The 12,238-nt window shown below is 46.0% G+C and overlaps 1 protein-coding gene across 1 annotated transcript in view; it reads left to right on the top strand.

Annotated features, from left to right (window-relative positions):
• The window catches only part of LOC142304353 (venom factor-like), a 157,784-nt gene that overhangs the window by 38,674 nt on the left and 106,872 nt on the right, over positions 1–12,238 (top strand). Inside the window, exons 10-11 of the mRNA XM_075346658.1 lie at positions 9,733–9,848; positions 11,932–12,078. Coding sequence (XP_075202773.1) covers positions 9,733–9,848; positions 11,932–12,078 — 263 coding nt within the window. The remainder of the gene's footprint in view (positions 1–9,732; positions 9,849–11,931; positions 12,079–12,238) is intronic.

Here is a 12,238-nt window from a genome sequence, read left to right on the forward strand (position 1 = left end):
TGGTCTTGGCGGGCCGCGCCCTGTATGGCGGCGGCCTGGTCTTGGCGGGCCGCGCCCTGCATGGCGGTTGCCTGGTCTTGGCGGGCCGCGCCCTGTATGGCGGCGGCCTGGTCTTGGCGGGCCGCGCCCTGTATGGCGGCGGCCTGGATCGGCGTCGCAGCTGCGATGGGATCTGTGCAGGCTGGGCTGGGCGTCGCTGCAGCGATCGGAGCTTGGCGGGCCGCACCTGGCGTGGCTGCGGCCTGGTCCAGCATCGCCGCGCCGGGCGCCTCTTCAGGGACCGCGGGCGTGGCAGCAGGGGTCGGGGCACTCGCGCTGGCAGGGGCAACACTGGACTCACCCATCGGTGGCACCATCGGGGTCTGAGTCGTCGCCGCTCGGTCTGGCACTCGTCGCGCAGCTTTTTCCTCATAGGCCTTCACCGCGGCAGCCATCTCCAGAAGCTCCATGCGTTCCTCTCTGATCTGCTCCACGACCCGGGTCTCCAGTCGGTCGCAGAACTGGGCAAGCTCCCGATACACCAGGCAGCGGAGCCTGGTTCTGGGTTTCTGCGTTCAGACGCCATTTCCTCTGCGCCTTCTTCTGCACGATTTCCCAGCAGTGGACTCGTCGCTGCCTCCAGTTGCAGGCTCTTCAGTTTCTGCTCTGCCTCTTCCAGCAGCAGGCTTCTGGCTCCCTTTCTGTCCCGACGTCTCCGAACGCCTCCGCTCTCTTCACTTGCGAGGTCAGGACTCTGCAGGGGATCTCTGGGTAGCCACACCTCTTCGTGGGCGGTAACTTCTCCCAGCGCGGGCTGCTGTTGTTTTTCAGCGCGCTTTTCATGGTGGCAATATGGCGGCGCTTCCAATTTTTCAAGCGGACCGCCCAGGCACATGGTCACCTGTCTGAACAGGTCTAGTCCTTATCCTGTTCGTGACGCCAGATGTGAAGCCCCACAGGTGCAGTGTCGGTGCATTACCTTCAGGGACTCCACTCGGCTGGATCTTGTCACAGGTAGGAGATCTTCTTTTAGGATTGTCGTGACGCCACTCTCAGAATTGCGGTCAGTGGGGACCGCCACTGCAGGTTAAGGGATGCCTGGGGCTGATGGTGGGTGCAGTCAGTTGTAATAGCCTCCTGAGAGTGAGGCAAGCCCCAGGGCCCTGTGTAGGTGTGTAGAACCACAAGGCGCAGAATAACTCCACACAAGCAGAATGTCTTTCAGGGGTTTTACTCACTGTTGATGGCGGGGTGAGTAACCCGGGCGTAGCTGGGATGAACCAGGCTGGAACCAGGTATCCTTCAGGCTGACTTCTGATGGTGACTACCAACTCGCCTTCCTTAGCCCTTGGTGGTTTGGGGTGACCCCGACTTTTAGTCCCTATGGGGGTCACCCAGGGAAGTTGCTGAAGCCTCACTCCCCTTCGTTTGCCGTTTGCTTGTGGCCTGGACCAGCTCACTCCAGCTGCTTGCCTCCTGTGAGCTATGGGCCCTAACTGTGGCTACGTGGCTGCGGCTTTTGTGGTGTTGTGGTGTGGGCTTTGAGGGCCCCACACCGGCAGGTTTAGCAAGGAAAGGTGGATCTATCCCCGCTCCGGGATCTGCCGCCCGTTTGGGCCTGGTTCTCCCTAGCAGTCTCCTTACTTCCCACTCTGTGCTCTCTCTCTAGCTGGAGATGGGTTTCGGGTAGCACTCCTAGGTGACCGTTCTCCCCCGTCGGTAGCCACTGCGCGGACGCTGTCAGACTACAGCAGCCCAGGGGAAGGGGTCAGCTCTCCTCGGAGCTCCCTGGACTCTGCTCTGAACCGGCTCACATCTGGGACCTTCACTGCTGCTCCTGTCAGAGCTTCACTTTCCTGCTCCTCACTCCTCCACACTCTGCTGCAGACTCTAGACCGTTTACTCCTCCTTCTCTTTTCCCTTTTGTGCCTGCCTACGCCACCTAGCAACCAGACTCTCTTACCACACCCCTTGAGAGGAGATGGAGGCTTTTGGCCCCCTCCACTATTCCAGTGAAGGTGAAGGCTTTTCCCCCTCCTGGGATCCCCAGGGGTCCTCTCATGGGTACATGTGTGAGACCTGATCACTATGCGCCTGTGTTCCACACCCCAGTCAGCCTTCTGGATTACCTGTATTGTACTGTCCCCAGCATGGGTGCAGTACTCAGTGGTGCCTGACCAGGTCAGGGGCGCCACAATACTACATGCGGTAGTGATGCTTTTTTTTTCTTTTGCCAGGAGGTGTAGATTGGATGCGGGAATATGGAAGAAGAGGGGGGATGAGGCACCACGACTAAGTAAACGGGATCTTGCCAAAAGTACACACCTGTAATACAAGTCAAGGCAAGAAAAAAGAGAGAGTATATAACAAATGGGATCACCAAATGCTCTTTAGTGAAATGAAAAAATATATTTTATTGACAAAACATACCAACATACATTATTAAAAACAATTAAAAACACTCAAACAGTGGACATACATGCTGGAGTCTACATATAATAAGCAAAATAAACCCCAGAGTTCCTCCTTAGAGGTGAATATTGCTCATAGGAAAGCCCACAACTCCATCAAGGAGCATACTGATATAACAGGCACAACACCATACAAAAAATGGCTGTAAATAAACAGAGATGTAACACAGCAGCTAAAGGGTACTTTGCACAATGCGACATCACAGGTGCGGTCGGTGGGGTCAAATCAAAAGTGACGCACATCCGGCGTCGCTGTCAACATCGGAGTATGGGAATCCTTTTTACTACGATTAACGAGCGCAAAGCGTCGAAATCGTATGATCAGTGTAGCGTTGGTTATTTCCATAATTTCGGAAGGACTGATGTTACGATGTTGTTCCTCGTTCCTGCGGCAGCACACATCACTGTATGTGAAGCCGCAGGAGCGAGGAACATCGCCTTACCTGCGTTCCAGCTGCAATGAGGTAGGAAGGAGGTGGGCGGGATGTTTACATCCCGCTCATCTCCGCCCCCCTGCTTCTATTGGCCGCTTGCCGTGTGATGTCGCTGTGACGCCGCATGACCCGCCCCCTTAGGAAGGAGGAGGTTCGCCGGCCAGAGCGACGTCGCAGGGCAGGTAAGTGCATGTGAAGCTGCCGTAGCGATAATTTTCGCTACGGCAGCTATCACAAGATATCGCAGCTGCGACGGGGGCGGAGACTATCGCGCTCAGCATCGCTGCCATCGGCTTGCGATGTCGTAGTGTGCAAAGTTCCTCTAAGGCTGTGTATACTGCAACTTGCACTGAGGAAACGCTGGAACAGCGAATACCATAATCAGAGTAGGCATAGAAGATAAAATGCACAAAACAGATGGAAAGCAGTAGAATTAAATCAATACAGACAAAATGCAAGAAATGACGATCCTGAAGCAAAACCTAGAAGTAAAGCAAAATAACCAACCTAAGGAGGAAACCTAGACCACACCCCCAACGCGTGTTGCTGCCCTAATGACAGCTTCCTCAGGGAAAAATGGGGCTTGCCTGTTATATCAGTCTGCTCCTTGATTCAGTTGGGGGCTTTCCTATAAGCAATATTCACCTCTAATGCCGGCGTCACACAGGACGATCTATCGTGCGATCGCACTAGCGATCGTACCCGCCCCCGTCATTTGGGTGTCACGGGAATTTAGTTGCCCATGGCGCACAAAGTCGTTAACCCCCGTCACACGCACTTACCTCCCGGGGCGACGTCACTGTGGACGCATCCTCTTCCTGAAGGGGGAGCAGCCAGCCAATAGATGCGGAGGGGTGGAGATGAGCGGAACGTAACATCCCGCCCACCTCCTTCCTTCCACATTGCCGGTGGAGGCAGGTAAGCTGCAGTTCGTCGTTCCCGAGGTGTCACACGGAACGACGTGTGCTGCCATGGGAAGGATGAACAACCGGAGCACAGAAGGTGGACCGATATTTTGAAAATGAACGACGTGTCAACGAGCAACAATAAAGTGAGTATTTTTGCTCGTTCACAGTCGTTCGGAGGTGTCACATGGTACGATATCTCTGGCGATGCCGGATGGGCGTCACTAACGACGTGACCCCGACGACATATCGCCTCATATATCGTACCGTGTGACGCCGGCATAAGAAGGAACTCTGGGGTTTCTTTTGCTTATTATATGCAAACTCCAGCATGTATGTCCACTCTTTGAGTGTTTTTAATTGTTTTTAATAATGTATGTTGGTGTTTTTTTTGTCAATAAAATATACTTTTTCATTTCACTAATGAGCATTTGATGATCCCATTTGTTACACACACTCTCTTTTTTCTTGCCTTGGATGCAGGAATATGGTGTAAAAATGTCAGCACCACATTTGCATCTCTTGACAAAAGAAACAGTTTTCTGCAAGGAGATGCAGATCTATGAACTCAGTGAGAGTTCATTGAAGTCACCTGGGGTAAGGTTGCCTGCGATCACAGGTGGATGACCATAAGAACCTTCAGCTGTGACCGCAACTAACCTGAGTGATGTCACTGCTGGCTCATTCATTCTCTGCCTGATCCTCACAGCTGGCGATCATGCTCTATGCTGCTCACTAGGGATGGGCGATCCCCCCCAATGGTCGGGATCGGGGAGACTCGCCCAATCATTTTGTAAAGATTATGATCGGGATCGAGAACACGATCTTGCGTTCCGATCACCGATCTTTGACTTTACAATTATGTGATGGTGTGGGGGGGGCTGTAAAGTAAAGAATACAGATAATAATAAACATTGCCATTATACTTACAGGTCTCGCAACACGTCCTGCAGACTTTGTCTCCCACTGCTTCTGCTGCTGGGTACGATCATTGCTGTGCCGCCTGGTAACAAAAGGACCTTCCATGACATCATAGTATGTGACCAGTCACGTGTCAATGCTGTATTATCTCATTAGCTACAGACTGGGTCACATGGCTATGACGTCATGCTAGGTCCTGTCAGTTCATCTCGCCGGTATGCGGTGCTCGTCCAAGCATCTCAGTACTCAGTATACTCAGCGAGCGCCGTGTACCGGCGAGATGCTCGGCTCCCCGTCCCTGCATGGCGACGCTCTTTACAGAGTCAGACCACATGCAAGGATTAGCTGCTATAGCCGGTGATTCCTGGCACCGGGAATCAGGTGATCACCGTTGCTATAGTATAGGTTACTGTGGCAGCGGTGACATCACCACTTACCAACCTGCAGCCTGTGCTCACTCATTGAGTGATTACACAGCACAGGGGAGCAGAACTGTTCTTCCTCCCCTGTGCTGTCTGATATAGCAGAGGTCGTGGAGGGGTGAGAGGGAGTAATAAACATGGAGTCCCTAAGTGTTTCTGTGTACTTATTTATAATAAGGTATTTTTTCTCTGTGTGGTGTCTTTTTTTTTTATTTTTTATTTTTTAACCCTTTATTGGAGATTCTTAATGGCCGGGTCAAATTTGGCCTGACATTAAAAATATCCCTTATTACCCAGCGTGCCAACCGACACCAGGGCCGCTGGGAGAGTCGGTACAGCGGCAGAAGATGGCACTTCTATGAAAGCGCCATTTTCTGGGGTGGCTGCGGACTGCAATTCACAGTGGGGGGGCCCAGAATGCTTGGGCCATCCTGTGCTGCATTTCCAATCCCCAGCTGCCTAGTTGTACCTGGCTAGACACAACTTCATGAAATAATTAAAAAAAGGGCTTCCCTATATTTTTGGTTCCCAGCTGGGTACAAATAGTCAGCTAGGTGTTGGGGCAGCCCGTACCTGCCTGCTGCACCTGGCTAGCATACAAAAATATGGCGAAGCCCATGTCTTTTTTTTTTTTTTTTTTTTTTTTTTAGTTTTTTTGTAAAAAAAACCTTAAAAAAAGGGCTTCCCTGGATTATCCATTGCCAGTGAAGGTAACAGAAGGCACTGGGGTTAGCAGCCAGTAGCTGCTTGGATTACCCTTAGCAATAGAAAATGCAGCTGGAGCCCGCACAAAAATTATTTTTTTAAATAACTAAAAGAAAATGTGCTTCCCTGTATTTTGATTGCCAGCCAAGGTAAAGCTAGGCAAATCTGTGGTGAGAATCAAAAATATCGCGGAGCGCTACGTCATTTTTTAAATTATTTATTTATTTTTATACAACTATATATTGTGTGTGAATATACAGTAAATACTGTATACAGCTCTGGCAAAAATTAAGAGTCCACTTCAAAATTGTCAGTTTTTCTGATTTTTCTCTTTATATTTTTGAGTAAAATGTAGATTGCTCTCTTATTCCATAAATTACTGACAACGTCTCCGAATTTCCAAGCAATACATTTTTGTATTTATTGTCTGAAAATACTAGTCTATAGAATAAAGAGTAATTTATATTTTACTCAAAAATATAAAGAGAAAAATCACAAAGACTGAAAAGGTTACAGTGGTCTCTTAATTTTTGACAGAGCTGCATATATATATATATATATATATATATATATATATATATATACTGTATATACAGTATATATAATGTAAACAATATATAGTTGCATAAAAATAGATACTTTAAAAAAAGGATGTAGCGCTCCGCAGTATTTTTGATTCTCAGCGCAGATAAAATGGACAGCTATGGACTGCCCCACCATCTGCCTGGCTTTACCTACCTGGCAATTAAAATACAGGGAAGCCCATTGATATTTTTTTTTTAATTATTTAAAATAAAAATAATTAAAAAAAAGTGTGGGCTCCCGCCGTATTTTGATCGCCAGTCAGGTAAAGTCAGGTAGCTGGGGGCTGGGATTTTTCAGCAACCCGCAGCCGCCCCTGGAAATGGCGCATTGTTTCTTAGCGCCATTTCCAGGTGCTTTACCCAGCTTGTCCAGCGGCCCTAATGTGGTGGCATGCTGGGTAATAAAGGGATTAATACCAGCTTTGTATTCTCAGATGGTACAAAGCCCAAAATTCATGGTGTCACGCCAAAATAGACATGACCACCATGAATTTCTAGTAAACAGTAAAAAAAAAAAGCACAACACAGATAAAACACATTTTTATTAGAAATAAAACAAAAAAAAATTTAGAGACTATATATTTATTATAAAAACATTCTTAGTCTGATATAATCCACAGGTAGAGCCATGTCAGCTTCATCACTTTGTACCGACAGGCTATACACAGTGAGAAGCAGAGAGAGGCAAGTCAGCTCTGCTACATCACTCTGTACAGAGCGACATGCAGGCTGACAGTGAGGGGATGATTGCACTTGTGTCTTGCATTGCATCACCCAGCACGGACTGATCTCAGGACAGGAGCACCTCAGCTATATGGAAATACATGCAGCTGACCCGCCGCTGTCGGGAGATTGTGCACCGTGATGCGACACTCGCACAGTGACAATGAACGTTCAGTTACCAGGACCTTCGATGACATCATAGTCATGTGACCAGTCTGTAAGCCAATCAACATTCACACCAGACGGTCACATGCTATGATGTCATTGAAGGTCCTCCAAGTCACTGCTGGTTACCGGCGGCACAGCAATGATTGGACTCAGAAGCAGGAGCTGCCGGGAGACAGTCTGCAGGACGCATTGCAGGACCTGTAAGTATATTGACAAAGTTTTTTAATAATGTTTTTGTTTTTTTTTTACAGCCCATGATGACCCGATCTGGACTTGATCTCGACCCGATCTGTTACACGAGCTTCCCAGGAAAGATCGTGGTCGGGATCATGTACACAATCACTATGTGATCAGTACAATTCCCAATCTTTACAGATTGTGATCGCCCATCCCTAGCGCTCACTGTGAGCTTCAGATGTAGCAGGGCTGAATCATTGGAGGAACTCGTGTGGATTACATCAGACCTGCTAGGGTGTTTCATGGATTAATAAAGGGGTGAAAGAATATTTTTGTATTTTATTTCAAATAAAAGATTTTATTGGTGTTTATGATTATTTACTTTCAATTGCAGATTAGTAATGGGCAGGGTTTCATAGACACCTGCCATTACTAATCTAAGGCTTAAAAACAGGAGAAAAACGAGTAGAACTGCTTCACAACATATGTATTTTATTTTTGTTAATATCTTACTTTATAAAAATTGATAAGAAAAAATACACATATATAAATATAAATTCAATAATAAAGAGAATGAGGCCAAGAGGAGGGATGTTAAAAAGGCACAGACAAAACCTTCAAGGATACTTGTAAAGGGTACTATCATAAGACCACAAAATTGTCGTAGAGATTAAATCAGATAGGGTGAACAATATTGTTCACCCTATCTGATTTAATCTCTACGACAATTTTGTGGTCTTATGATAGTACCCTTTACAAGTATCCTTGAAGGTTTTGTCTGTGCCTTTTTAACATCCCTCCTCTTGGCCTCATTCTCTTTATTATTGAATTTATATTTATATATGTGTATTTTTTCTTATCAATTTTTATAAAGTAAGATATTAACAAAAATAAAATACATATGTTGTGAAGCAGTTCTACTCGTTTTTCTCCTGTTTTCAATTCTATCTGTGAGTAGCTCCGACACACAATGCAGCGTCCCAATTGAGGGGCGGCTGCTGTGTGTCTCTAATGTATTGTTGGACCTCATGTATCTAATCTAAGGCTTAGTAGCAGCTGATGGCTCTTGTTAACTCCTTATTACCCCAACTGCCACTGCACCAGAGCAATAGGGAAGAGACCAGTAAACCATCGGGCTTGTCACATCTAATAAATGAGACAATCCTGGGCAGATGTAGGCTGCTATTTTTAGGCTGGGGGGCCTAAAAACTATGGGCCTCCCCAGCCTGAGAATACCAGCACCAAGCTGTCGGGCTTTATCATTGCAGGGTATCAAAATTTGGAAGACCGCACGTCGTTTTTTTAAATTATTTTTTAAAATAATTAGAAAAAAAAAATCTGCATGCAGTTCCTCTTATTTTGATACACAGCCAAGATAAGCGCACGGTTGGGGGCTACGGCCTGTAGCCTTATGCTTTATCTGTGCTGGGTATCATAATATGGGAATACCCTACCCAATTTTTTTATTTATTTATTTATTTAGTTTTACTGTACGATAGATGCGCATGGCGCCTGTGATTGGAAGCTGTCAGCTGACATGCAGCCACTCAGGGATGGGGGTGCATCTGACTGCAACCAATCACAGATGTTGATGGGATGGGAAAGCACTGTATATGTGTGAGACTAATGAGCGGTTCCAGAAGTGAATGGGTGGCCACAGGAGCAGTTACAGCCGCACCGAAGCCTCCGTAAGTACAGCGTGCCTGCTCCTATCTCCCTATCCCTTCTATCACCATTTTTAATTATCGGATTCTGGTCCCCATAGACTTATATGGGGACCCGCGTCTGGCCAGATATCTGGGATCAATTCTGGGCTGGAATCAGATTTTTTTCTTTTTAAGTCTGGTTAGTCCCTCCGATCCCGGATATCTGCGAGTTCGCCCATCACTGTTCCTGGGGACTTGCTAGGATTTCTTGCTGTGAGGCAGAGAAATCTGCTTCCTGAAGTGGTTGAACAAATGATTATTCACTCCATTTCACTGAGAAGGAGTGACTTTTCTGAGGGCAGAATATTTGTAGAAAGCAAACGTAAAGATATTTGTGGAAAGTCGAAAAAGGTGATGTGGGTTCTAATATATTTTAAAAGGTTAAACATTTAAATAAAAAAAAATAAATAAATATATATATATTTATATATTATTTACTTTTTTTTTTTTAAAAAACTTTTACTTATACAAAATGGGAGATGTACTTCTAAACGAGTATTAGATTGTATAATTGAAAATAACTCCTTCCTTTTACAGGTGGAGATTTGGTTGAAGCTGAGCTTCGAAACATATTCATAGTAAAATCACCATATAAAATCCTCTTTACCAGGACGCCTAAATATTTTAAACCAGGAATGCCTTTTGATCTTACGGTAAGTGGGATTTTTTTCCTTAGTGATTGCATTCACAGCTTATTGTATAGATAATTAAGAAGCTAATATCTTCTAATTATTTGTTATTAATTTAAGATAGTAGTAAAAATGAATACAGGATATCAAAACAAGAGGAGCCAGAGTATTAGTGCAAAAAGGGGTACAATTTTATTGAAAACTCACAAACAGTGATAAAAAAACCCCATTAAAAACAACTACTTAGAGACATGGGGGATGTCATAAGAATGGAAGGAGAATGGCAGGGTCCCCTGTTAGGAATACATGATAAGTAGCCAACCTCTTCCAAACACAGCCTAATACCCAGGTTTCTAAATAAGGGGAGGATTGAAACCTCTACATATAGACCATCATATAAATGGGTTGTAGGTGGAGAAGTATCAAAATGGAAGGGCAAGAAAAGTGATAGTTACCTAAAGTGCAAGGGAACCACAGTAGAAGCCTATTCACATGGCATGACAGAACCCGTAGAAATGGATCTAAGAACCACCGATGCGCATTTCACGAGGATACTCTTTCTCTTTCAAGGAGGGAAGATCCTAATGGCATATACGGTCCGGGCAGTTATAAATAGCCCCTTCATTCATTATAGGAATATTTGCTGCAGGTGTGTAGTGTGCTGGGAATCAGGAAGTGAAGACTACCGCCGGAAGGCCTGCCCTACTGTCTGGCCGGAGAGTGCATGAGCAGTGCCGGGGATGCGTCACCTGGACAACCACAGCGTACATCTCCTGACGGACAGCTCGAGCAGGGTGAATACAGGATATGCTGTATTATATCAGGAAAAGGGTGTCACGGTACAGTGAGGAAGGGGAGAGAGAGACGTAGACCCAATGTTCCCAGAATACGGCTTACCTTTTAATGGGCGTGACTTACCCATCCTTCATTTGAGTCTCTGATGTTGAGGTTGGACTTGTCTGACAATAGGTACCAGGTAGCACTCCAGGGCAGCTCCTGGTTGTCACGCTCCACTCAGGTTGGTGCAAGGCAAGACAGTTGAAAGGATGCGATGCCACTAGGGAAGAATAGGGAGGGATAAACCCTGACACTTACTCTAAGCAGCCCTGAGCTCCCTGATGTCCCTAGACGGGTTCTTTCACCCCATGCGGTGATCACATACTTATCCTTGTCTTTCCCTGGACTCAGCCCTGTCTAGAGTGCAGGGCATAGGGATTACTAGTCCTGCTCTGGGTTAAAGACACAAAGGGGATAAAATAGACAGGGGTCAATAAAACAGCAATCCACAGCTCCCAGGTTCCCTCTAGAGGCCAGCTAAGAAAAGCTATCACTGGCAACTCCCTGGGCTGAGAGAGGAGTCTTTATAACAGATATAATTAGTAAACACAGAACAGCTGATTCCAGCTTTCATCTAGAGTTTAGGAGAACAGGCAAACTACTTAACCCTAGTAGCACTGGATCAAGGAGAATCTGCACAGCCAGCAATATTAACCTGTGCAAGTGTGCGTGTAGCCCTGTGCTGAGATCCACTAACACCAGAAATAAAAGGGACCACTGTTTATCATAGTAACCTCATGATAAAGGGGCACTATTCTTACCTTCCCAGATGCTGAGGTTTACTTTTTCCTGCCTTCAAATTGACTGTAAATGTTAAAAAATCTGCCCAGTCTCCGTAAAACATATCTATTGTAAAAAAAAAAAAAATAATAAAATAGAGTGATAAGAGGGGGATGCAGCTTCAGTTTCTTACGTACTGGCTCATTGAAATACAGAAGCTTGGCTACACATGGTTTTAAGGTATTAATGGCTTCCAGGACTTTATGCCTGATGGTGCCCTAAAGCCCGTCTACTACATAAGGAGACTCCAGTTTTATAAATGCCACATGGTAGATGGGGAGACTAAATACAACTTTTTTATTAAAACCAAGTAAATTTGAAGTTCATCTTCTAAGTGGGAAATACAGAAGACCGTAGATGCCAAAACTAGCTAGTTTTGCTACACTACTTTAGAGAAGTTGAGTGCTGTTTCTAGAAGAAAATGACCATGTTCTTCTTGTCGTTTTGTTCCAAAACATTTCCCACGGTCACTTTCTTTTCTCTCACTTAGGTTATGGTGACAAATCCAGATGGTTCCCCGGCAAAAAACATCCCAATTGTAGCAGAACCTGGGTCAGCCGGTGCTGTAACCCGTACGGATGGTACAGCAAGAATATTTGTGAACACAGGCACTAATATTAATACTTTGACTATAAATGTGAGTACAATTATGCTTATGTGACTAAAGCGGGCTTTACACGCTGCAACATCATTAGCGATGTCGCGAGCGATAACACCTGCCCATGTCGGTGGCGCGTCATCGGGTAATCGCTGCCGTAGCAAACAATATCGCTACAGCAGCGTCACACGCAATTACC

Source organism: Anomaloglossus baeobatrachus, chromosome 4 (assembly GCF_048569485.1).
Source record: "Anomaloglossus baeobatrachus isolate aAnoBae1 chromosome 4, aAnoBae1.hap1, whole genome shotgun sequence".
Lineage (NCBI taxonomy): Eukaryota > Metazoa > Chordata > Amphibia > Anura > Aromobatidae > Anomaloglossus > Anomaloglossus baeobatrachus.